Here is a 27,520-nt window from a genome sequence, read left to right on the forward strand (position 1 = left end):
TTGATCTTCTTTTCTAATATATGCACTCAATGCTATGAACTTCCCTCTAAGCATTACTTTTGCTGTATCCCACAAATTTTGATAACTTATGTTTTCATTTTCATTAATTCGAAATATTTTTAATATCTCTTTAGATTTCTTCTTTGACCTAGGTATTATTTAGTTGTGTTGTTTAGTCTCCACATATTTGGGGATTTTGTAGCTATCTTTCTGTTATTGATTTCTAGCTTGAGTCCATTGTGATCTGAGAGCAGACATTATATGATTTCTATTCTTTTAAATTTGTTACAGTGTATTTTATGGCTCAGAATGTGTTCTACCTTGGTGAATGTTCCATGTGAGCCTAAGAAGAATGTTTGTTTATTCTGCTGTTGTTGGGTGAAATAGTATATAGATGTCAACTACATCCAGTTGATTGATGTTGTTCTTGAGTTCAATCATTTCCTTACTGATTTTCTGCCTGCTGGATCTGTCCATTTCTGATAGAGGAGTATTGGAGTCTCTGTCTATTATGGTGGATTCATCCATTTCTCTTTGCAGTTCTGTTAGTTTTTGCCTCACATGGTTTAATGAGATTTTCTTTTAGTAAAAATTTGTGCTTAATCAAACTTATAGAAAAGTTGCAAGAATAGTACAAGGAACTTCTGTATACCCCTACCCGGATTCACCTATTGTGTATATTTCCTAAAACAAGAACATTCTCTTTTATAAACAGTTATCAAAATCAAGAAATTTAACATTCATACAATACTAATTAAGTCTTATTACCTAATCCACAGTTCACATTCAAATTTTATTAGTTGTCCCAGTCATATATGCTTCATAACTCTTTTTCCCACTGCAAGATCTAGTCCAGGATCACACTTGTGTTTATGTGTCAAGTCTCTTTAGTCCCTTTCAACTGGAACAATTCCTTAGTCACTTTTTACCTTTTATGGCCTTGCTATTTTTTAAGTATACAGGCTAATCATTTTGTAAAAGAGTTTCCATTTAGATGTGTCTGATATTTCTTCATGATTAGATTCAGGTTTTGCATTTTGGCAGAAACATCACAGAAGTGGTTTTGTGTCCTTCTCAGTGCATCATATGAGATAGCGCATGATGTCAGAATCTGTCCCAAGCTGGTGATGTTAACTTTGTTCACTTGTTTAAAGTGGTGTCTTCCACTGTGTAGTTACTATTTTTACCTTTGTAACTAATAAGTATTTTGTAGGGAAACTTTAAGACTTCATAAATATCTTGTTTCTTATCAATGTTTTATCTACTAGTTTTAGCATCTACTTATGATTTATTTTTGTTTTAAATCAGCTATTGCTATGATCTTACAAAACATTTATAACTCCATCATATCTTCTACATCTATTATTGGCTTTCTTTTTTTATTTTTAATTGCTTTTTTTTTTTTTTTTTTTTTTTTTTTTGCTCTTTGGCCATGCTGTGCACCATGTGGGATCATAGTTCCCAATCAGGAATTGAACCCACACCCTCTGCATTGGAAGCACAGAATCTTAACCACTGGAACGCCAGGGAAGTCCCCTACTGGCTTTCTATTGTAAGAAAGAAGTTTCTTTCTCTTTCTCCTTTATTTTTCAGTTATATCAGTAAGAACTCAAATATCATTTCATTCAGTGGTTTATAATGCACTACTGTCTTCATTTATTGTGATGCACAAATTGTCCTAGATTTGGTTAGTGGAGATCCCTTGAGGGATCCTAGCTTCAGTGTCCTCTTGATATGTCCCCATCATTTCATGAACGCTTCAACTTTCTGGTACGAATTGATATTTTAGGCCTATCTTGTCCTCCCCCAGTTAGAAGATATTTCTAAACTGACAATCCTCCCTCTAAAAAAGATGGGTATCTTCTGGGGTAGGCCATCCTGCTGCCATTTGAGTCAATCATAAAAAATATATTGTTACAGATTACTTAAAGAATGAGCCTTTTTTTAAGTGTTATTCTGAAAATCGATGAGAACTTTGAGTGAAGAATAGCAGTACTAGCTCAGGGCTCACACTCATGTAATACTGTGTTGTCTTATACTGCTCAAGGACTTTTCATCTATCAACTCATTATTCCTCATGCCCATCCTAATAAGGTAGGTTCTTTGCTTATCCACATATGGCAGATGGTGAAACTAGGTGCACAGAAGCCAAGTCACTTGTCAAGGATCGTACAGCTAGTAAGGGCAGAGTGGTTATTCAGGCCCAGGGCATCTACTCCAGAATCCCTGCTCATAAGCACCGTACTCTCCTACCTTTCCAGAATCAGAACTGCAACATAGTATAACAACCAACTCATCTATTATATTTTACTCTTTTTTTCAATGTACTAATTCCTCCATAGCTGTTTTCTTTTGTATTATATTATTTAGATACCATGATGTTTTATGCCTTCTCTGGTTTATATTGTCTTTCCTCTTTTTTCTTGCTATCGTTCCACTCACATCAAAGAAACATTTCAACTCTACCGCATTTTATGTGAAATTTAATTTTGGTTAGGGTTTTCTGTATTGATTTTAAAAAATTAAAAGGATCTTAAGCTGGAAACCTCTATTCATATATAATAGAAACTACCCAGATAATAAATGAACAAATGTCACCTAATTGTGGTCCTCCAAAAAATGCATGTATCATAAGTCTTTATATTGTAAGAGATAAAGACTTTTGTTAACCAACAGCCTTAGAAATAGAACATATTAAAATGATTGGAATGGCAGAATTTTGAAATCCCGTAGTCCATATATAAGATCCATGAGCATCAGTAATCTGAATTAATAAAGAAGTAGTCTTGAGTAATACTTGCCATTTAATTAAAGGCCTTCTTCTTTCCTTTTATGTTTCATCAAATAACTTTTAGTGCAGATTCTTGTCAGCCGAAATAAATTTGTGTGACTGTGTCTAAAAAGTATAAGAATATGTAGTCAGTTCAACTAGAAAACAGTTAATTAAAAGAAAATTCAAGATATGTTTTAAAATATTTTCTAAACAAAGCAACAAATGATAATTCCATTCCTTGTTTTTCAACTTATTCTTATAGATTGCGTTAAGAGAATATTTAGACAAGACCTTACAGCCCTATGGTTCATATCTTGATTAAACTGGGTGACCACAACAACAAACTTTTTGAGCCCTACATCTAGAAAATACCCCTCAACAAAACTATGACCTGATACTGACTTATACATAAGAGAAACCATAATGTTGATTCTCAGCCCCTGCACCTGGTAGGAAACATAATGTTGTTCCAGTCTTGTGGTCAGATGGTGTAATATGTTAGTGACCAAAAGGAAGGCCTTAATATCATTCCTTGGAAACTCCTGGTCAATTTTTACTGTTGTTTAGGAAGCAGGTGAGTGTTATTTAGAACTCTTATTTCATGAATATTATGTAATGGGGAAAATTTTTCAAAGAGCTACAACTGTGCAAATCATCATGTTGTTGAAAAGTCCAAGTACATTTTAAATGTGAAGGTGAATCACGCTTAAAGATGTGGCCTTGCAGTCTGGGGTCCAGCTTATCATTATGGAGACATTTGTATTGTCCATAACCGCATCTAGATTTGTTATACAGCTTTGCTTCTTAGCTTCTGGTCCCTTCCACTTTCTCCAGAGCTAAGAGTACAAATACTTAGCTAGGGGTAAAAGCTCAGATTTTATTTACATATAGTAGTTTGATTAAATTTAATTTAATTTAATTTAATTTGGGGCGGGTGCTTTTTTTTTTTTACATCTTTATTGGAGTATAATTGCTTTACAATGGTGTGTTAGTTTCTGCTTTATAACAAAGTGAATCAGTTATACATATACATATGTTCCCATATCTCTTCCCTCTTGCGTCTCCCTCCCTCCCACCCTCACTATCCCACCCCTCCAAGCGGTCACAAAGCACTGAGCTGAACTCCCTGTGCTATGCGGCTGCTTCCCACTAGCTATCTACCTTACGTTTGGTAGTGTATATATGTCCATGCCTCTCTCTCGCTTTGTCACAGCTTACCCTTCCCCCTCCTCATATCCTCAAGTCCATTCTCTAGTAGGTCTGTGTCTTTATTCCTGTCTTACACCTAGGTTCTTCATGACATTTTCTTTTCTTAAATTCCATATACATGTGTTAGCATACGGTATTTTTCTTTCTCTTTCTGACTTACTTCACTCTGTATGACAGACTCTAGGTCTATCCACCTCATTACAAATAGCTCAATTTCATTTCTTATTCCATTGTATATATCTGCCACATCTTCTTTATCCATTCATCCGATGATGGACACTTAGGTTGTTTCCATCTCCGGGCTATTGTAAATAGAGCTGCAATGAACATTTTGGTACATGACTCTTTTTGAATTATGGTTTTCTCAGGGTATATGCCCAGTAGTGGGATTGCTGGGTCATATGGTAGTTCTATTTGTAGTTTTTTAAGAAACCTCCATACTCTTCTCCATAGTGGCTGTATCAGTTCACATTCCCACCAGCAGTGCAAGAGTGTTCCCTTTTCTCCACACCCTCTCCAGCATTTATTATTTCTAGAACTTTTGATGATATCCACTCTGACCAGTGTGAGGTGATACCTCAATGTAGTTTTGATTTGCATTTCTCTAATGATTAATGATGTTCAGCATTCTTTCATGTGTTTGTTGGCGGTCTGTATATCTTCTTTGGAGAAATGTCTATTTAGGTCTTCTGCCCATTTTTGGATTGGGTTGTTTGTCTTTTTGTTATTGAACTGCATGAGCTGCTTATAAATTTTGGAGATTAATCCTTTGTCAGTTGCTTCATTTGCAAATATTTTCTCCCATTCTGAGGGTTGTCTTTTGGTCTTGTTTATGGATTCCTTTGCTGTGCAAAAGCTTTGAAGTTTCATTAGGTCCCATTTGTTTATTTTTGTTTTTATTCCCATTTCTCTGGGAGGTGGGTCAAAAAGGATCTTGCTGTGATTTATGTCACAGAGTGTTCTGCCTATGTTTTCCTCTTAAGAGTTTGATAGTTTCTGGTCTTACATTTAGGTCTTTAATCCATTTTAAGCTTATTTTTTTGTATGATGTTAGGGAGTGATCTAATCTCATACGTTTACATGTACCTGTCCAGTTTTCCCAGTACGACTTATTGAAGAGGCTGTTCTTTCTTCACTGTACATTCCTGCCTCCTTTATCAAAGATAAGGCGACAATATGTGCGTGGGTTTATATCTGGGATTTCTATCCTGTTCCATTGACCTATCTTTCTGTTTTTGTGCCAGTACTATACTGTCTTGATTACTGTAGCTTTGTAGTATAGTCTGACATCAGGGAGCCTGATTCCTCCAGCTCCATTTTCCGTTCTCAAGATTGCTTTCGCATTTTGGGGTCTTTTTTGTTTCCATACAAATTGTGAAATTTTTTGTTCTAGTTCTGTGAAAAATGTCACTGGTAGTTTGATAGGGATTGCATTGAATCTGTAGATTGTTTTGGGTAGTACAGTCAATTTTACAATGTTGATTCTTCCAATCCAAGAACATGGTATATCTCTCCATCTATTTGTATCATCTTTAATTTCTTTCATCAGTGTCTTATAATTTTCTGCATACAGGTCTTTTGTCTCCTTAGGCAGGTTTATTCCTAGATATTTTATTCTTTTTGTTGCACTGGTAAATGGGAGTGTTTTCTTGATTTCACTTTCAGATTTTTCATCATTACTGTATAGGAATGCCAGAGATTTCTGTGCATTAATTTTGTATCCTGCAAGTTTACCAAATTCATTGATTAGCTCTAGTAGTTTTCTGGTAGCATCTTTGGGATTCCTTATGTAGAGTAGCATGTCACCTGCAAATAGTGACAGCTTTACTACTTCTTTTCCGATTTGGATTCCTTTTATTTCCTTTTCTTCTCTGATTGATGTGGCTAAAACTTCCAAAACTATGTTGAATAAGAGTGGTGAGAGTGGGCAACCTTGTCTTGTTCCTGATCTTAGTGGAAATGCTTTCAGTTTTTCACCATTGAGGACGATGTTGGCTGTGGGTTTGTCATATATGGCCTTTATTATGTTGAGGTAAGTTCCCTCTATGCCTACTTTCTGGAGGGTTTCTATAATAAATGGGTGTTGAATTTTGTTGAAAGCTTTCTCTGCATCTATTGAGATGATCATATGGTTTTTCTCCTTCAATTTGTTAATATGGTGTATCCCGTTGATTGATTTGCGTATATTGAAGAATCCTTGCATTCCTGGAATAAACCCCACTTGATCATGGTGTATGATCCTTTTAATGTGCTGTTGGAAGAATCTAGTTTGCTAGTATTTTGTTGAGGATTTTTGCATCTACATTCATCAGTAATATTGGCCTGTAGTTTTCTTTCATTGTGACATCCTTGTCTGGTTTTGGTATCAAGGTGATGGAGGCCTCGTAGACTGAGTTTGAGAGTATTTCTCCCTCTGCTATATTTTGGAAGAGTTTCAGAAGGATAGGTGTTAGCTCTTCTCTAAATGTTGGATAGAATTTGCCTGTGAAGCCATCTGCTCCTGTGCTTTTGTTTGTTGGAAGATTTTTAATCACCGTTTCAATTTCAGTGCTTGTGATTGGTCTGTTCATATTTTCTATTTCTTCCTGGTTCACTGTTGGCAGGTTGTGCATTACTAAGAATTTGTGCATTTTGTCCAGGTTGTCCATTTTATTGGCATAGAGTTGCTTGTAGTAATCTCTCATGATCTTTTGTATTTCTGCAGTGTCAGTTGTTACTTCTCCTTTTTCATTTCTAATTCTATTGATTTGAGTCTTCTCTCTTTTTTTCTTGATGAGTCTGGCTAATGGTTTATCAATTTTGTTTATCTTCTCATAGAACCAGCTTTTAGTTTTATTGATCTTTGCTATCGTTTCCTTCATTTCTTTTTCATTTATTTCTGATCTGATTTTTATGATTTCTTTCCTTCTGCTAAATTTGCAGGTTTTTTGTTCTTCTTTCTCTAATTGCTTTAGGTGCAAGGTTAGGTTGTTTATTCGAGATGTTTCCTGTTTCTTAACGAAGGCTTCTATCGCGATAAACTTCCCTCTTAGAACTGCTTCTGCAGCATCCCATAGGTTTTGGGTCGTGTCTCCATTGTCATTTGTTTCTAGGTATTTTTTTATTTCCTCTGATTTCTTCAGTGATCACTTTGTTATTAAGTAGTGTATTGTTTAGCCTCCATGTGTTTGTATTTTTTACAGGTCTTTTCCTGTAATTGATATATAGTCTCATAGCGTTGTGGTCAGAAAAGATACTTGATACAATTTCTATTTTCTTAAATTTACCAAGGCTTGATTTATGACCCAAGATATGATCTATCGTGGAGAATGTGCACATGAACACTTGAGAAAAATGTGTATTCTGTTGTTTTTGGATGGAATGTCCTATAAACATCAATTAAGTCCATCTTGTTTAATGTATCATTTAAAGCTTGTGTTTCCTTATTTATTTTCATTTTGGATAATCTGTCCATTGGTGAAAGTGGGGTGTTAAAGTCCCCTACTATGAATGTGTTACTGTCAATTTCCCCTTTTATGGCTGTTAGTATTTGCCTTATGTATTGAGGTGCTTCTATGTTGCGTGCATAAATATTTACAATTGTTATATCTTCTTCTTGGATCAATCCCTTGATCATTATGTAGTGTCCTTCTTTGTCTCTTCTAATAGTCTTTATTGTAAAGTCTATTTTGTCTGCTATGAGAATTGCTACTCCAGCTTTCTTTTGGTTTCCATTTACATGAAATATCTTTTTCCATCCCCTTACTTTCAGTCTGTATGTGTCTCTAGGTCTGAGGTGGGTCCCTTATAGACAGCATATATATGGGTCTTGTTTTTGTATCCATTCAGCCCATCTGTGTCTTTTTGTGGGAGCATTTATTCCTTTTACATTTAAGGTAATTATCGATATGTATGTTCCTATTCCCATTTTCTTAATGGTTTTGGGTTTGTTATTGTAGGTCTTTTCCTTCTCTTGTGTTTCTTGCCTAGAGAAGTTCCTTTAACCTTTGTTGTAAAGCTGGTTTCACGGTGCTGAACTCTCTCAGCTTTTGCTTGTCTGTAAAGGTTTTAATTTCTCCATTAAATCTGAATGAGATCCTTGCTGGGTAGAGTAATCTTGGTTGACGGTTTTCCTCCTTCATCACTTTAAATATGTTCTGCCAGTCCCTTCTGGCTTGCAGAGTTTCTGCTGAAAGATCAGCGGTTAACCTTATGGGGATTCCCTTGTGTGTTATTTGTTGTTTTTCCCTTGCTGATTTTAATATGTTTTCTTTGTATTTAATTTTTGACAGTTTGATTAATATGTGTCTTGGCATATTTCTCCTTGGATTTATCCTGTATGGGACTCTCTGTGCTTCCTGGACTTGATTAACTATTTCCTTTCCCATATTAGGGATGTTTTCAACTATAACCTCTTCAAATATTTTCTCAGTCCCTTTCTTTTTCTCTTCTTCTTCTGCAACCCCTATAATTCAAATGTTGTTGTGTTTAATGTTGTCCCAGAGGTCTCTGAGACTGTCCTCAGTTCTTTTCATTCTTTTTTCTTTATTCCACTCTGCAGTAGTTATTTCCACTATTTTATTCTCTAGGTCACTTATCCATTCTTCTACCTCAGTTATTCTACTATTGATCCCATCTAGAGTATTTTTAATTACATTTATTGTGTTGTTCATCGTTGCTTGTGTCATCTTTAGTTCCTCTAGGTCCCTGTTAAATGTTTCTTGCATTTTGTCTATTCTATTGCCAAGATTTTGGGTCATCTATACTATCATTATTCTGAATTCTTTTTCAGGTAGACTGCCTATTTCCTCTTCATTTGTTAGGTCTGGTGGATTTTTATCTTGATCCTTCATCTGCTGTGTGTTTTTCTGTCTTCTCATTTTGCTTACCTTACTGTGTTTGGGGTCTCCTTTTTGCATGCTGCAGGTTCATAGTTCCCGTTGTTTTTGGTGTCTGTCCACAGTGGCTAAGGTTGGTTCAGTGGGTTGTGTAGGCTACCTGGTGGAGGAGACTAGTGCCTGTGTTCTGGTGGATGAGGCTGGATCTTGTCTTTCTGGTGGGCAGGTCCACGTCTGGTGGTGTGTTTTGGGGTGTCTGTGGCCTTATTATGATTTTAGGCAGGCTCTCTGCTAATAGGTGGGGTTGTGTTCCTGTCTTGCTAGTTGTTTGGCACAGGGTGTCCAGCACTGTAGCTTGCTGGTCGTTGAGTGGAGCTGGGTGCTGGTGTTGAGATGGAGATCTCTAGGAGATTTTTGCCGTTTGATATTATGTGGAGCTGGGAGATCTCCTGTGGACCAGTGTCCTGAAGTTGGCTCTCCCACCTCAGAGGCAGAACACTGACTCCTGGCTGCAGCACCAAGAGCCTTTCATCCACATGGCTCAGAATAAAAGTGAGAAAAAGTAGAAAGAAAGAATTACTAGAAGAAAGAAAGAAAGGAAGGAAGGAAGGAGAGAGGGAGGCAGGAAGGAGGGAAGGAAGGAAAAAAGAAAGAAAATATAAAGTAAAATTAGATAAAATAAGATAAAATAATGTTATTAAAATAAAAAATTATTAAGAAAACAAATGAAAAAAAAACGGATGGATAGAACCCTAGGACAAATGGTGGAAGCAAAGCTATACAGAGAAAATCTCACACAGAAGCATACACATACACACTCACAAAAAGAGGAAAAGGGGGAAAAAATCATAAATCTTGCTCTCAAAGTCCACCTCCTCAATTTGGGATGATTGGTTGTCTATTCAGGTATTCCACAGATGCAGGGTACATCAAGTTGATTGTGGAGATTTAATCTGCTGCTTCTGAGGCTGCTGGGAGAGATTTCCCTTTCTCTTCTTTGTTCGCACAGCTCCGGGGATTCAGCTTTGGATTTGGCCCTGCCTCTGTGTGTAGGTCGCCGGAGAGCATCTGTTCTTCGCTCAGACAGGACGGGGTTAAAGGAGCAGCTGATTCGGGGGCTCTGGCTCACTCAGGCCCGGGGGAGGGAGGGGCACGAGTGCGGGGCGAGCCTGTGGCGGCACAGGCCGGCGCGCCGTGCATTCTCCTGGGGAAGTTGTCCCTGGATCACGGGACCCTGGCAGTGGCGGCTGCACAGGCTCCCCGGAAGGGGGGTGTGGATAGTGACCTGTGCTCGCACACAGGCTTCTTGGTGGCGGCAGCAGCAGCCTTAGCGTCTCATGCCCGTCTCTGGGGTCCGCGCTTTTAGCCGCAGCTTGCGCCCGTCTCTGGAGCTCCTTTAAGCAGCGCTCTTAATCCCCTCTCCTTGCGCACCAGGAAACAAAGAGGGAAGAAAAAGTCTCTTGCCTCTTCAGCAGGTCCAGACTTTTTCCCTGACTCCCTCCCGGCTATCTGTAGTGCACTATCCCCTTCAGGCTGTGTTCACGCAGCCAACCCCAGTCCTCTCCCGGCGCTCCCGATCGAAGCCCGAGCTTCAACTTCCAGCCCCGCCCGCCCCGGCGGGTGAGCAGACAAGCCTCTCAGGCTGGTGAGTGCTGGTCGGCACGGATCCTGTGTGTGGGAATCTCTCTGCTTTGCCCTCCGCACCCCTGTTGCTGCGCTTTCCTCCGCGGCTCCGAAGCTTCCCCCCCTCCGCCACCCGTAGTCTCTGCCCACGAAGGGGCTTCCTAATGTGTGGAAACCTTTCCTCCTTCACGGCTCCCTCCCACTGGTGGAGATCCCGTCCCTATCCTTTTGTCTCTGCTTTTTCTTTTTTCTTTTGCCCTACCCAGGTACGTGGGGAGTTTCTTGCCTTTTGGGAGGTCTGAGGTCTTCTGCCAACATTCAATAGGTGTCTGTAGGAGTTGTTCCACGTATAGATGTATTTCTGGTGTATCTTTGGGGAGGAAGGTGATCTCCGCGTCTTACTCTTCCACCATCTTCCCCTTGTCTCGCCTTAATTTTAATAAAATAGCCCCTTTGGGCTTCCCTGGTGGTGCAGCGTTTGAGAGTCCGCCTGCCGATGCAGGGGACACGGGTTCGTGCCCCGGTCCGGGAAGATCCCACATGCCGCGGAGCGGCTGGGCCCGTGATCCGTGGCCGCTGAGCCTGCGCGTCCAGAGCCTGTGCTCCGCAACGGGAGAGGCCATAACAGTGAGAGGCCCGCGTACCGCAAAAAAAAAAAAAAAGAATAAACTAGCCCTTTTGAATAATTTAAAGCATTTATTTTGGCTCTAGGTAGCCTTCTGAATTTCCTGGTAGACACTAATTCTCATGAAAATCTAACCAGATGGGAAAGGAACAACATCATTTGTTACTTTTCCTTTGGTTCAATTTCAATTATTTTAGATTCTGGGCTAATGTAACTCATTACTGAGTTATTTATTTGTATAATTTTGTTTTTTTAACAAACATGGTTCTGTGACTTGAAACTCTGTCTCTTGGGATGTTTGCAGTTCATGGAGCATGGAGTACTTGGCAGCCTTGGGGCACATGCAGCGTAAGTTGTGGGAAGGGTACCCAAACAAGAATAAGACTGTGCAATAACCCACCACCATCGTTTGATGGATCCTACTGTGATGGAGCAGAAACACAGATGCAAGTTTGCCATGAAAGACACTGTCCAGGTAAGAGAAATACAATGTTTGTACCCTTAATAAAATAACATCTATCTCTGATCTAGGGAGTATTTCAATAAGAATCATGGTCAATAAGAACATCACTCAACCTATCAATGCCCAGAGGTTAACTTGGTCATTTTTAAGTAGTAACAGAGCACATATGTTTTTCTTTAACCCAGTTGATGGCAAGTGGGCCACTTGGACCAGTTGGAGTACCTGCACTGTGTCCTGTGGAGGAGGTGCCAGACAACGAACAAGGGACTGCTCTGATCCTGTTCCCCAGTATGGAGGCAACAAGTGTGAAGGGAGTGATGTGCAGAGTGATTTTTGCAATAGTGACTCTTGTCCAAGTGAGTGTTGGAAATAGTGAGTCAACATTATACTTTCTTAAGTTTCATTATGGACTCAAGTCAGTAAAGTTATAAAATAGTCTGTTACTTGATTTGTCTTCCTCTGGTTTAGGATATCAAAATGTTGCATGGTTGCTGTTTTGTCTAATACCATAGATGCCACTGATTTATATGGGCAGGGGCTATGTCCTGTTTCACGTGCTCTACAGGACCAGCTGCAGAGGGCAGGGACTAGGGCGCCCTTCCACGCTAACTGGTAATGGTGTTGATTCTTTTATAGAGGCAGACAGGTGGCTCTCTGCCTTAATTTAGTCACCAAGCTAGAATTTTAGACCATAGCAGTATTTGAATTCACTGTATCCTGAACGTTATAGTTTGACTCCTCAGAGATCTTTTCTCATTCCTATCCTCCAGCTCCTGGAAAACTCTAATGCTCAGTAAATGTAGGTTAAATGGAATTGCACAGTCATTGGAATGTATTCTGTTTCTAGTCAAACCAGCAACCAAACCACCTGCCTTTGGAATTTGCTTATTTATAGATTTGTGTGTTTCTTTTCAGTTCCTGGAGAGAGTCTTTCCATATTTTTAGGATGAATGTCATTCTTTAGCACTTCTCCAATGATTCTGTGTTGTAGCTCATGGTAACTGGAGTCCTTGGAGTGGCTGGGGAATGTGCAGCCGGACGTGTAATGGGGGGCAGATGCGGCGGTACCGCACATGTGATAACCCTCGTCCCTCCAATGGAGGAAGAGCTTGTGGGGGCCCAGACTCCCAGATCCAGAGATGCAACACTGACATATGTCCTGGTGAGCTTCCCAACTCCTGGCAGTAGAACAAGTAAAGCATTTCTTTAGTGCTCATTGTAGTAGCCCATCATTTCAGATCTTAAAATGGAAGTTGTATAGGCAGAGTTACCCTAAATGTAGGTTTTAAAACCTATTTGTTAATATCGACCATTCTATTCTTGTTCATAGTGGATGGAAGTTGGGGAAACTGGCATAGTTGGAGCTGGTGTTCTACCTCTTGTGGAGGAGGTGAAAAGACTCGAAAACGACAATGTAACAATCCAGTACCATCCAAAAGTGGTCGCCCCTGCCTAGGAGATGCTACTCAGGTATCCAGATGCAATATACAAGCATGCCCAGGTAAGCAACTAAGTTAGACTTTGGCAGGACCACATTTACAGGCTTTCCACATATTGAAGAAAGGGGTCACTCTGAGCCCTCAAATTACAAAATAGCACCAACTCTGGGAGGAAGAAATAGGAAAAGTGCGCTTTTTTCCCGCTCGTTGGTGCAGCTCTACACCAAAGTTCATGCTGGATTTTAGTCTCTGATTGCCGTCTTCCAGGCTCCCTTGTAAAAGAAAAGAGTCTGCACAGCCGTATAGTAGTCCTGGGCTTGAGGGGTAAAGGGGCATGGAAGAGTGGGAAAGCCAGGCTGAGGTTCCAAGCGGAAAAATGACGGTGGGGTAGAAACTGAGTATCTAATAGAAATACACAATTGGAGGCTGTTCTTTCACAGATGGAAATATGGAGAACATGAGTGTAGACAGTAAAATAGGGCAAATTCAGCTCAAGGAAAAAGATTAGGGGGAGTTCAACTACCATAATTCAAGTCAGTCATGCAATATGGCTAGATATTGTAAGTGATGCAAAAATTCAGAAGGAACAAAGTCAGAATTCTAGAACTCATGGACCTTAAAAAGAGTTTGTTGGAGGGCTTCCCTGGTGGCGCAGTGGTTGAGAGTCCGCCTGCCGATGCAGGGGACACGGTTTCATGTCCCGGTCCGGGAAGATCCCACATGCTGCGGAGCGGCTGGGCCCGTGAGCCATGGCCGCTGGGCCTGTGCGTCCGGAGCCTGTGCTCCTCAACGGGAGAGGTCACAGCACTGAGAGGCCCACATACTGCAAAATAAAAAAAGAGTTTATTGGAGTCCCAAGAGATGGTGGATAATACTAAGGGTACTTATCTCAAAGGATAGGCTTCCTAAGTGCTATAAGAAGACCAAAAAGAATATTTTCACATTGTTGAAATATTGAGATACCATTGGACTTTCCAAAGGTTTAAGGTTGCCTTAGAAATAAAATATCCCTGAAAATCAAGAAGGCCCATTTGGCAGAGTGAGAGAAAGGAATTACATGAAAAGATTTATAGGACGTAGGCATGCTGAAAGGGCAAGTATCTATCAGTCAGATGTAACCATATCTTTTTTTTTTTGTATAAAAATACAATGAAGTTTTTAACTGATATTGTATCCTGAAATCTTGCTGAATTTGTCAGTTTATTTTTTAGTGGATTCCATGGAATTGTTTATATATAAGATCATGTCATCTTCAAATAATTTTACTTCTTTTTCTTCCCAATGGATATGGCTTTTATTTGTTTTTCTTGCCTAATTGCCCTGGCTGGAAGGTCTCTTATAATGATGGATAGAGGTAATGAGAACAAATATCCTTATTTTTTCCTGATTAAAGAAGACAGCATCCTTTCTTTTACCATTAAGTATGATGTTAGATGTGGGTGTTTTCATAGATGTTCTTTCACATGTGGAGGAAGTTCCTTTCAATTCATAGTTTGATGAATGATTTTATGATGAAAAGTGTTGATCTTGCCAAATGCTTTTTCTGTGTCTAATGAGGTGAGCATATGCTTTTCACTTATTAAATTCTGATATGATGTATTACATTAATTAATTTTTGGATGTTGAACCAACCTTGCATTCATGGAATAAATCCCACTTGGTCATGGTGATATTTTTTTTATATGTTGATGGATAGCAGTTGCTACAATTTTATTGAGGGTTTTTACACCCATATTTGTAGGAGATATTGGTCTGTTGTTATCTTGTGATTTTCTTCGTTTTAGTATCAGAGTAATGCTGGCTTTATAAAAGGAGTTGGGAAGTGTCTTTTTTTTTTAACATCTTTATTAGAGTACAACTGCTTTACAATGGAGTGTTAGTTTCTGCTTTATAACACAGTGAATCAGTTATCCATATACCTATGTTCCCATATCTCTTCCCTCCCGTGTCTCCCTCCCTCCCACCCTCCCTATCCCACCCCTGTAGGTGGTCACAAAGCACCAAGCTGATCTCCCTGTGCTCTGTGGCTGCTTCCCACTAGCTATCTATTTTACATTTGGTAGTGTATATATCTCCATGCCACTCTCTCACTTTGTCACAGCTTACCCTTCCCCTTCCCCATATCCTCAAGTCCATGCTCTAGTAGGTCTGTGTCTTTATTCCCATCTAACCCCTAGGTACTTCATAACCTTTTTTTTTTTTTTTAAGATTCCATACATATATGTGTGCATACAGTATTTGTTTTTCTCTTTCTGACTTACTTCACTCCGTATGACAGACTCTAGGTCCATCTACTGCACTACAAATAACTCAATTTCATTTCTTTTTATGGCTGAGTAATATTCCATTGTGTATATATGCCACATCTTCTTTATCCATTCATCTGTTGATGGACACTTAGGTTGCTTCCATGTCCTGGTTATTGTAAATAGACCTGCAATGAACATTTTGGTACATGACTCTTTTTGAATTATGGTTTTCTCAGGGTATATGCCCAGTACTGGGATTGCTTGGTCGTATGGTAGTTCTATTTTTACTTTTGTAAGGAACCTCCATACTGTTCTCTACAGTAGCTGTATCAATTTACATTCCCACCAACAGTGCAAGAGTGTTCCCTTTTCTCCACACCATCTCCAGCATTTATTATTGTTTCTAGATTTTTTGATGATGGCCATTCTGACTGCTGTGAGATGATATCTCATTGTAGTTTTGATTTGCATTTCTCTAATGATTAATGATGTTGAGCATTCTTTCATGTGTTTGTTGGCCATCTGTATATCTTCTTTGGAGAAATGTCTATTTAGGTCTTCTGCCCATTTTTGGATTCGGTTGTTTGTTTTTTTGTTATTGAGCTGCATGAGGTGCTCGTAAACTTTGGAGATTAATCCTTTGTCACTTGCTTCATTTGCAAATATTTTCTCCCATTCTGAGGGTTATCTTTTGGTCTTCTTTATGGTTTCCTTTGCTGAGCAAAAGCTTTGAAGTTTCATTAGGTCCCATTTGTTTATTTTTGTTTTTATTTCCATTTCTCTACGAGGTGGGTCAAAAAGTATCTTGCTGTGATTTATGTCATAGAGCGTTCTGCCTATGTTTTCCTCTCAGAGTTTGAAAGTGTCTGGCCTTACATGTAGGTCTTTAATCCATTTTGAGTTTATTTTTGTGTATGGTGTTAGGGAGTGTTCTAATTTCATACTTTTACATGTACCTGTCCAGTTTTCCCAGCACCACTTATTGAAGAGGCTGTCTTGTCGGCACTGTATATTCTTGCCTCTTTTATCAAAGATAAGGTGACCATATGTGTGTGGGTTTATCTGTGGGCTCTCTATCCTGTTCCATTGATCTATCTGTTTTTGTGCCAGTACCATACTGTCTTGATTACTGTAGCATTGTAAGATAGTCTGAAGTCAGGGAGCCTGATTCCTCCAGCTCCATTTTTCATTCTCAAGATTGCTTTGGCTATTCGAGGTCTTTTGTGTTTCCATACAAATTGTGAAATTTTTCGTTCTAGTTCTGTGAAAAATGCCAGTGGTAGTTGATACGGATTGCATTGAATCTGTAGATTGAGTTGGGTAGTAGAGTCATTTTCACAATGTTGATTCTTCCAATCCAAGAACATGGTATATCTCTCCATCTATTTGTATCATCTTTAATTTCTTTCCTCAGTGTCTTATAGTTTTCTGCATACAGGTCTTTTGTCTCCTTAGGTAGGTTTATTCCTAGATATTTTATTTTTATGTTGCAGTGGTAAATGGGAGTGTTTTCTTGATTTCACTTTCAGATTATTCATCATTACTGTATAGGAATGCCAGAGATTTCTGTGCATTAATTTTGTATCCTGCAAGTTTACCAAATTCATTGATTAGCTCTAGTAGTTTTCTGGTACCATCTTTAGGATTCTGTATGGAGAGTATCAAGTCATCTGCAAACAGTGACAGCTTTACTTCTTCTTTTCCGATTTGGATTCCTTTTATTTCTTTTTCTTCTCTGATTGCTGTGGCTAAAACTTCCAAAACTATGTTGAATAAGAGTGGTGAGAGTGGGCAACCTTGCCTTGTTCCTGATCTTAGTGGAAATGGTTTCAGTTTTTCACCATTGAGGACGATGTTGTCTGTGGGTTTGTCATATATGGCCTTTATTATGTTGAGGAAAGTTTCCTCTATGCCTACTTTCTGCAGTGCTTTTATCATAAGTAGGTGTTGAATTTTGTCGAAAGCTTTCTCTGCATCTATTGAGATGATCATATGGTTTTTCTTCAATTTGTTAATATGGTGTATCCCGTTGATTGATTTGCGTATATTGAAGAATCCTTGCATTCCTGGAATAAACCCCACTTAATCATGGTTATGATCCTTTCAATGTGCTGTTGGATTCTGTTTGTTAGTATTTTGTTGAGGATTTTTGCATCTATCTTCATCAGTGATATTGGCCTGTAATTTTCTTTCTTTGTGACATCTTTGTCTGGTTTTGGTATCAGGGTGATGGTGGCTTCGTAGAATGAATTTGGGAGTGTTCCTCCCTCTGCTATATTTTGGAAGAGTTTCAGAAGGATAGGTGTTATCTCTTCTCTAAATGTTTGATAGAGTTCGCCTGTGAAGCCATCTGGTTCTGGGCTTTTGTTTGTTGGAAGATTTTTAATCACCGTTTCAATTTCAGTGCTTGTGATTGGTCTGTTCATATTTTCTATTTCTTCCTGGTTCACTCTTGGCAGATTGTACATTTCTAAGAATTTATCCATTTCTTCCAGGTTGTCCATTTTATTGGCATAGAGTTGCTTGTAGTAATCTCTCATGATCCTTTGTATTTCTGCAGTGTCAGTTGTTACTTCTCCTTTTTCATTTTTAATTCTATTGATTTGAGTCTTCTCCCTGTTTTTCTTGATGAGTCTGGCTAATGGTTTATCAATTTTGTTTAGCTTCTCAAAAAACCAGCTTTTAGTTTTATTGATCTTTGCTATCGTTTCTTTCATTTCTTTTTCATTTATTTCTGATCTGATCTTTATGATTTCTTTCCTTCTGCTAACTTTGGGGTTTTTCTTTTCTTTCTCTAATTGGTTTAGGTGCAAGGTTAGGTTGTTTATTTGAGATGTTTCCTGTTTCTTAAGGTAGGATTGTATTGCTATAAATTTCCCTCTTAGAACTGCTTTTGCTGCATCCCATAGGTTTTGGGTCGTCATGTCTCCATTGTCATTTGTTTCTAGGTATTTTTTATTTCCTCTTAGATTTCTTCAGTGATCACTTCGTTATTAAGTAGTGTATTGTTTAGCCTCCATGTGTTTGTATTTTTTACAGATCTTTTCCTGTAATTGATATCTAATCTTACAGCATTGTGGTCAGAAAAGAGAAGTTGATACAATTTCAATTTTCTTAAATTTCCCAAGGCTTGATTTGTGACCCAAGATATGATCTATCCTGGAGATAGTTCCATGAGCACTTGAGAAAAATGTGTATTCTGTTGTTTTTGGATGGAATGTCCTATAAATATCAATTAAGTCCATCTTGTTTAATGTATCACTTAATGCTTGTGTTTCCTTATTTATTTTCATTTTGGATGATCTGTCCATTGGTGAAAGTGGGGTGTTAATGTCCCGTACTATGAATGTGTTACTGTCGATTTCTCCTTTTATGGCTATTAGTATTTGTCTTATGTATTGAGGTGCTCCTATGTTGGGTGCATAAATATTTACAATTGTTATGTCTTCTTCTTGGTTCCATCCCTTCATCATTAGGTAGTGTCCTTGTCTCTTGTAACCGTCTTTATTTTAAAGTCTATTTTGTCTTATACGAGAATTGCTACTGCAGCTTTCTTTTGATTTCCATTTGCATGGAATGTCTTTTTCCATCCCCTCACTTTCAGTCTGTATGTGTCCCTAGGTCTGAAGTGGGTCTCTTGTAGACAGCATATATACGGGTCTTGTTTTTGTATCCATTCAGCCCATCTCTGTCTTTTGGTGGGAGTATTTAATCCATTTACACTGAAGGTAATTATCGATATGTATGTTCCTATTCCCATTTTCTAAATTGTTTTGGGTTTGTTATTGTAGGTCTTTTCCTTCTCTTGTGTTTCTTGCCTAGAGAAGTTCCTTTATCATTTGTTGTAAATCTATTTTGGTGGTCCTGAACTCTCTCTGCTTTTACTTGTCTGTAAAGGTTTTAATTTCTCCATCAAGTATGAATGAGATCCTTGCTGGTAACAGTAATCTTAGTTGTAGGTTTTTCCTCCTTCATCACTTTAAATATGTCCTGCCAGTCCCTTCTGGCTTGCAGAGTTTCTGCTGAAAGATCAGCGGTTAACCTTATGCGGATTCCCTTGTGTGTTATTTGTTGTTTTTCCCTTGCTTATTTTAATACGTTTTCTTTTTATTTAATTTTTCACAGTTTGACTAATATGTGTCTTAGCATGTTTCTCCTTGTATTTATCCTGTATGGGACTCTCTGTGCTTCCTGGGCTTAACTATTTCCTTTCCCATATTAGGGAAGTTTTCAACTATAATCTCTTCAAATATTTTCTCAGTCCCTTTCTTTTTCTCTTCTTCTTCTGGAACCCCTATAATTCGAATGTTGGTGCATTTAATGTTGTCCCAGAGGTCTCTGAGACTGTCCTCAGTTCTTTTCAGTCTTTTTTCTTTATTCTGCTCTGTGGTAGTTATTTCCACTATTTTATCTTCCAGGTCACTTATCCGTTCTTCTGCCTCGGTTATTCTGCTTATTGATCCCTTCTAGAGTATTTTTAATTACATTTATTGTGTTGTTCATCATTGCTTGTTTCCTCTTTAGTTCTTCTAGGTCCCTGTTAAATGTTTCTTGCATTTTCTCTATTCTATTTCCAAGATTTTGGATCACCTTTACTATCATTAATCTGAATTCTTTTTCAGGTAGACTGCCTATTTCCTCTTCATTTGTTAGGTCTGGTGGGTTTTTACCTTGCTCCTTCATCTGCTGTGTGTTTTTCTGTCTTCTCATTTCGCTTATCTTATTACTGTGTTTGGGGTCTCCTTTTTGCATGCTGCTTGTTTGTAGTTCCCGTTGTTTTTGGTGTCTGTCCCCAGTGACTAAAGTTAGTTCAGTGGGTTGTGTAGGCTTCCTGGTGGCGGGAACTAGTGCCTGTGTTCTGGTGGATGAGGCTGGATCTTGTCTTTCTGGTGGGCAGGTCCACGTCTGGTGGTGTGTTTTGGGGTGTCTGTGGCCTTATTATGATTTTAGGCAGCCTCTCTGCTAATGGAGGTTTCTCTGTGAGACGAGAGAGGCCATGCTCCTTAGTAATGATCCAGAGAACTAAGTAAATTAGTAATCCTTCTACCCTTCTCTCGCCCTGCTTAGGACTAAGGATAAGAACCAATGGAGTCCCGACTGGCCCTCCTGTGTACTTTCCTGAATCATCTTGCTGCATGTTTCCCTTCACTCACTAAGCTCGCTACTCTTGGCTTCTCAGATGTGACATGCCACCACCTCCCAAAAGGGTGACACATGTTGTTTCCTCTACAAGGAAAGCCCTTTTCCTGCCTTCCTTGACTGAGCTAAGACCTTAACTTTCTTCAGATCTTCAATCTATTTTTACCTCCTTCTCAGACTTCCCTGAGTGGTAGATATCCTATTCATTAAGATATACATTTCATTTTTACATTTATTTGTGGAATTCTAATTAATGTTTATCTCCCCTATTCAGACATAAGTGCTGTGAAGGCAGGCTTCATGTCTTTTTTATTTTCTTTCTTACCATTCTATTCTCAGTACTTGATGAACAAATTAATATAATCCAGAACATAAAGGGTGAATCAATGTGAAAAAAATGTTTCCTCTCACTAGTAAAATAATGCAAATTAAAATGGTGAAACACTTTACTTATTGACTTTTCTCAGACTGAATACAATTGTATTTCTCCCCAGTATATAATACATGATAACAGTATCTGAACCACCTAGCGATTGTTTAAAAATATATTCAATTAAAAGGCATTAAATAATGAATATTTTAAAATTTAACTGTTAGCCTCTTCACAGTACATTTCCCTCTCTTGTCAAAGCATGTACTCCTTAACCACCAGTTCTGTGTTAATAACCAATAATTTTGTTGAACAATGGAAAGAAGGCATAAAATTACTGTAGAGTTACTTTTAAAAGACTGTATGATTGTTTTTCAACATAATTGTCTTGGTATGAATTTTGCAACAATGTTAAAAGTACAATATTCTTCTCAAATTTTTCTCAAGTTAAACATTTTCCAATATATTTGTAATATGAAGAGCTTGGTAAGCCCTTGATCTGAAACTCAAGACGAACAATAACCCTTAGATACTTCACATTTATGTTGACAGTGACCTGTCACAAGACTTTGGAGCTGTTTTGTTGGCAATCCCTCCTTTCCCCTCCGTGTTCTCTTGAAGGAGGCAATAGATGAAAGAATATGTGTTTTGATGACAAGCAGATCTGTGTTCATATCCTCACTCTACTGCCTCTTAGCTGGGTAATCATGGGAAAAGTCACTTGATTTCTCTGAACTTTATTTTCCTAGTCTGCAAACTGTGGCTGTTTAAAACTACCTTATAGGATGTTTGCTAGAATTTAAAGAGTTAATGCATATTAAGTGCTTACTGTAGCACACATGACATGCTCAATAAACTCTCATTATTATCATGATTTCATCACCATCACCAAATACATACTTTATTTTGGCTTTGGGACCGGGTGCCGAATGAATTCTTTGGATTGTGAAATAATACTATGATGTACGTAGATTGGAAGGATCCTAGATTTATATGGGTTGATGAGTGTTACATGAGAGTAGAATGTTTTGAAATCTTACGTATTTCACTCTTAAATTCAGATGTCATATGATCTTTTAAATGTTTGAGAGGAGACTTGGAGCATCTTTGAATACTGGCTTTCTTTTCTCCCATGTAATGTTGATGAAATTGTTTCCTTATCCAAGAATGTTTTTTCTTCCCGCAATAGGTGGGCCCCAGCGAGCCAGAGGAAGTGTTATTGGAAGTATTAATGATGTCGAATTTGGAATTGCTTTCCTTAATGCCACGGTAACAGATAGCCCAAACTCTGACACCAAAATAATACATGCCAGAATTACCAATGTACCTCGCAGTCTCGGTAAGTCTCTTTGCTTACAAAAGTTGTTAATGAGCCTCTTTTAAAAAACATATATTTTTCTTTTTCATCTATTATTAAAATTTCTAGACGATGCTACTACTACATGATCAGTATAATAGTCCTTAGTTTTATCCCAGTGGTAAACACTTAAAGACACATGAGATACTGATATTTATTTTGCTGTTATTCAAGTTTATTTAGGATTCATCCTTTTGAATAACATGCTATGAATAATAATAATGGACTGTAAATATTTTGCTCTGATATCTTATTTATCCCTTTTTCTCTAGGTCCAGCAATGAGAAAGATAATTTCCATTCTAAATCCCATTTATTGGACAACAGCAAAGGAAATAGGAGAAGCAGTCAATGGCTTCACCCTCACCAATGCGGTCTTCAAGAGAGAAACCCAAGTGGAATTTGCAACTGGTTAGTACCAGCTGAACTTATTATTCTATTACTATTTAAAAATATGATTGCTTTAAATGTTGATGGTTAAGAAAAATACATTATATTTTCCCACAGAGAATAATTTCAAAGTTTTGTTGCCATCTTAGCATAAATGATATAAAAGCAAGTTTATATTTTCCTATAAACTTTTACTGACGTGGGTCTATAAGAGGCCATGTGTTTTCAAATAGTATAGTGATTTTTATAGTCTGAAAGCTTTTTTTTCATCATCTTTCCTGTATCTGTTTTCTTTAACTCCTTAGAGAGGGTTTTGAAGGCCAAACAGCAGGAAGATGAGCCATTGCTAATAATAATTAAAGGCTTTTGTCTATGAAACTGAGAGTCAATTAGGATATCATATAGAGAGTCTTTAATCAAAAAAATGGAAATGAAAACAAGCAAATCTAAACACTTTTCGCTTTATCCTTAGTCTTAATGAATACTTATTAGCAATTCATGGCCCTTTCCAAGGGTCTACAGCTTTTTATAGACCTCCATTTCTAACATCTTTGAAGCTCAGCAGCAGTGATCTTTGAGAAAGAAGGGCTGAGGGAGGGCATAGCTTTAATAAGCCCAGAAGACATGTGGGTCTCTGTATGGCAATCCACTTACAAAGATGCCCCTTTGCTACTTCTTATTTTTCTTGAAGCATTTTTAAAATATTCATTTATTTGGCTGCGCCAGGTCTTAGTTGTGGCACATGGGATATCCCGCACGCGGCAATGAGGATCCCCTTTGCAACTTCTTAAAGCATCCGAAAGAACAAAGCCCTGGGGCCAGACTTGTGGCTATTGCCAGTCTGCCTGGTCAAGCTTTCTATCCCTTCTCACAGACAAGCGATCCATTTTTGTAGAACTGCCTTTCTCTTGCTTGTGAGTTAAAAGTGTGGAATCCTTCACCTAATCATAGGCTACATTTTTGCCACAAAAAAAGATTTTGGAATCAACTTAATTCAATCAACCTAAGTCTTTAATTTGGGGACGAAGTGCTAATTTAATTCTCTTATGATCAAGTTTGAAGTACAATAACATAGCTGAACTGGTATATAAAAAGTAAATCTGCTCCGTGCTTACACAAACCATATATATATATGGTTATATATATACTACTATTGAAATGAACGAATTCTAATTCCTAGGAGAAATCTTGCGGATGACTCACATTGCCCGGGGCTTGGATTCCGATGGAGCTTTGCTGGTAGATATCGTTGTGAGTGGCTATGTCCTGCAGCTGCAGTCACCTGCTGAAGTCACTGTGAAGGTAAAATGCTAGGATAACTTGCCTTCGCTGTTTATTGGAGTAACAATAAGAGTAGGAGTAAAAGAGTGCAGAAAACTTCTGTAGTTTCCCTTGTTCATTTTGGGGAGTAAATGTCTAAACCACTGAAGTTAGGAATGGCTATCTGGTCTTTGTTTAAAAATCTTTACGGACAAGCCTTTATAAGCTCTTAGTTTTAGTACCCTGCTTATCAGGACCAAGATCACAGCTTTGTTGATTTAAGCCATTTGTTTAACTTTCTGTAGACAAAGAGAGTACTAATTCTTGCATTAAAGTTTTTGTAGACCATCCTGAGAAGTATTCCAGAAATTAAAGAATGGTAACAATCACCCTTTCACATTTTTTTGACCTACAACTGAGTCCCTTATTAAACTATAACTTATGACACTAAAATTATGAAACTAAGGTATTTACAATTAAAAGGTTCAAATTTTAGTTCCTGAACACTACTGTACAATTACAATTTTATTTAGAATTATATATTTTTATCCCCTAAGCCTTTTTTTTATCTCATTCTACATCTCATAGTACCCTCAAGAAAAAAAAACAGGATGAGCCATGCTAATCCTCAAATCTGTACTGTCTTTCTTAGGATTACACAGAGGACTACATTCAAACAGGTCCTGGGCAGCTGTATGCCTACTCAACCCGGCTGTTCACCGTTGATGGCATCAGCGTCCCATACACATGGAACCACACTGTTTTCTATGATGAGGCACAGGGAAGAATGCCTTTCTTGGTAGAAACACTTCATGCATCCTCTGTGGAATCTGACTACAACCAGTTAGAAGAGACATTGGGTTTTAAAATCCATGCTTCAATTTCCAAAGGTAATCTGGTTAAAGGAAAGTACAGCTCTTTAAGCTATGCAGTCCTTTCTAAATGGGTAAAAGAATCCCATTGATGCCATTCAAAATAAGGATATTATAGACTGAACACGATGACATGTTTTTCTTGTGTGTTGCCCATGTTTCGTAGGTGAAGTCCTGTGGTAAGGCCAATCGCATTGGCATTCTAGTACATTTAGTTTACTAATAGGCATCTTCAGGTGGCATAGTGGAGTTGTTACTGTTCTAGCCTATATACACAGAGAGGTTTAAAAATATATCCTCTGTCAACGATTTTTCTTTGGGTAATAAAGTCCATTTGTTCTTGTTCTGAATCTTATATTTGACAGAATTTTTTTAATTCCTGAAGCATGATGTAAAGGTGTATCTTAACCTAAACTAGCCAAAAAAAGTTTCCGTATTTTAAAAGCAGCTTTTAAAACCCGGGAGGCAATCATTTCAGCTGCCATTTATTGTTCTTGGAAATTATAACTTTTGAACTGCTTTCCCTTGATCTCAGCAGTCTCCCTATGCTGTGTGGTGCTTTGATGTGTCTATACTCTGAGATTTCCTTTTCAGTTGTAAGAGGCAACACGACAATTAGCATTCCATATCCCGCGGGGTTTTGATGCTAGGAGATACTTGCATGTGGTTATGTTACAGGCACTAACTGTTTGAATGACTTTAGCTTTGAACTTTAGGCTCCCATGAGACACTTCAAATGACTCAGAGTGGCCTGGTGAATGTATGTGTTTTGCTGTGTGCTGGCTTTCCTAAAATAGATGCAAGTAGATTTTAACCATCATTTTGCTTATCATGCTCAGCTCATACACTTAAAATTCATTTTCACTATTTACTCTTGCTTTCATCAGTTGTGCATGTGACTGTTTTCTTCTTCAGCATCTATCAGAACTGCTTCATCAAATTGAAGGTCATAGTAATATAGGAGTATACTCACATTTTTTTGAGCTAATCCCAGATTCACGAAGCCTCGTAGCCAGTAGAACCCGCAGCCCTACACCTACTCCAACCACATGTCACCACCACCTCATTTTACTATTGTCATGCATGTTAAGGTAACTTGGACAAAAGAAAAGAGCCACTGGAATGAAGAATTATGTTTTCTTTTCCCCAGTAATACTTACTTTTCAAAGTTAACCTCTGTTTCTACTTTTTCCAGTACTCCATATAATTTTTTAAAAGATAACTTAGCACAAGACTTTAGTTAAAAATGAATTTATATCATCTGGGACCAGAGACATTAAAGTGATTTTTGAAAAGTCATGTACACTTTCTACCCAGTCGTGCTTGAAGGTCTTTATGGGTCTTTATGGTTTAAGACCTTCCTTGGGACTTGGGTCCCACAATAGAAGGAAACATTATAGGACATTTAAAACCCCTTACTATCTTGGATGCTGTGATTCTATGAATTACATCTGATGTAGGTGCCCATTTGTTGTTGATATTGTTCCTGTGAGTTGCAAGAATTGTGTACCTGCAATTTCTTTGACCACCAGGGAGCAAGCTTGCATTCTTAGTTGCTTGACCAGGTTGCTTGACCAGCATGTTCTTTCTCTTTGTTGGGTCTAGACTAAACCTATGGTTACAATGCAATTGGAATTGCAGAGAGCTTGAAGAAAGTTCAGATTTCTAGGTACAAAGATTTTAGTTTAGCTAGTCTAAGGTAGGGCCTTGGAGTCTGTATTTTTAACACAGCCCCTAAATGATTGAATTGTAACCGGTCTTTACTCTGGCATTTGGAAACTACTAGTCAAGACAATTCACAAATAAATATAGAAATTTTTAAAAATTATATGAATTCATATCTTAATTAAATTATTTTCAAAATATAGTTATAAAAAATATTTATAGTTTTACAAATTAATCAGAAGGAGATAAAAGAAATTTAGCTACAAATAAAATTTTTAAAGCTTCCTCATGGGAGAAAAACAAAATATATAGTTTTTCTTTGTGTATATTTAAACTTATTTGCATTACATATTATGGACAACTATGATTACCCTTAATATATATAAGAACCTTAAAAATCAATAAGAAGAAGGCAAATACCCCAATAGAAAAATATATAGTCTGTGAACAGGAAATTCACAAAGGAAGAAATAATAATGACAAAATGAATGTGAAAAACTGTACCTCATTAATAAGCAAAGAAATGTAAATTAAAACAATGAGGTTCCGTTTTCCAGTTATCATTGTCAGAGATTAAAATATAGGATAACCACTCAGTATTGGAGAGGTATAGGAAACAAATACCCTCCTACACTGCCAGCAGAGATTGTAGATTTGACATTTCTGGAAAACAGTATGTATCAGTAGCCTCTCAAATGTTCACATCTTTTTAGTTATCTCATTCTAGGAGTCTGCCCTAAGAAAATCACAGAAATGGCCAAGAATAAATGTCCTGAAAGAGGTAAATATGTAAATGATGGCACAGATGTATGATAAACTCTTAAACTAAATATTCCTTCAAAGGTATTCTAATGATTGCTTATTCATTTAAAAATATTTAGTGAGTACCTACTGTATACCAGATACTGCTCTAGGTATTGACAATATAGCTATAAACAAGTGACAAAGGAGAATGTACATGACATAACAATCATTGAAAAATAGTACACAATATGATCCAAACCTGGGTTGCCCACATCACAGTGATTGTAAGGAAACCTTTATACTGGTTAAAAACACAGATTCCCAGGCTTCTTCCTTGGCAATTCTGACTGGGGTAGGACCAGAGGGATCTATATTTTTAATAAGCTCTCCAAAAGATTTTACGATCGTAAAGTTTGGCAACTGTTAGTCTGTAAAGGATCCTAACTTAATTTTTTCAAGTATATACTGATTGATAGAAGTGACTGCAGGGAAAAGCACCAAAATCTTGGCAGTAGTTTGTTCCAAG

The 27,520-nt window shown here is 37.9% G+C and overlaps 1 protein-coding gene across 1 annotated transcript in view; it reads left to right on the forward strand.

The window, feature by feature from the left end:
* HMCN1 (hemicentin 1) overlaps window positions 1-27,520 on the forward strand; it is a 519,661-nt gene that overhangs the window by 437,789 nt on the left and 54,352 nt on the right. Inside the window, exons 90-97 of the mRNA XM_065885936.1 lie at window positions 11,352-11,522; window positions 11,696-11,866; window positions 12,502-12,672; window positions 12,841-13,011; window positions 21,897-22,046; window positions 22,337-22,474; window positions 23,634-23,755; window positions 24,366-24,603. Coding sequence (XP_065742008.1) covers window positions 11,352-11,522; window positions 11,696-11,866; window positions 12,502-12,672; window positions 12,841-13,011; window positions 21,897-22,046; window positions 22,337-22,474; window positions 23,634-23,755; window positions 24,366-24,603 — 1,332 coding nt within the window. The remainder of the gene's footprint in view (window positions 1-11,351; window positions 11,523-11,695; window positions 11,867-12,501; window positions 12,673-12,840; window positions 13,012-21,896; window positions 22,047-22,336; window positions 22,475-23,633; window positions 23,756-24,365; window positions 24,604-27,520) is intronic.

The sequence above is a fragment of the Phocoena phocoena genome, chromosome 1 (assembly GCF_963924675.1).
Source record: "Phocoena phocoena chromosome 1, mPhoPho1.1, whole genome shotgun sequence".
NCBI classification, from domain to species: Eukaryota; Metazoa; Chordata; class Mammalia; order Artiodactyla; family Phocoenidae; genus Phocoena; species Phocoena phocoena.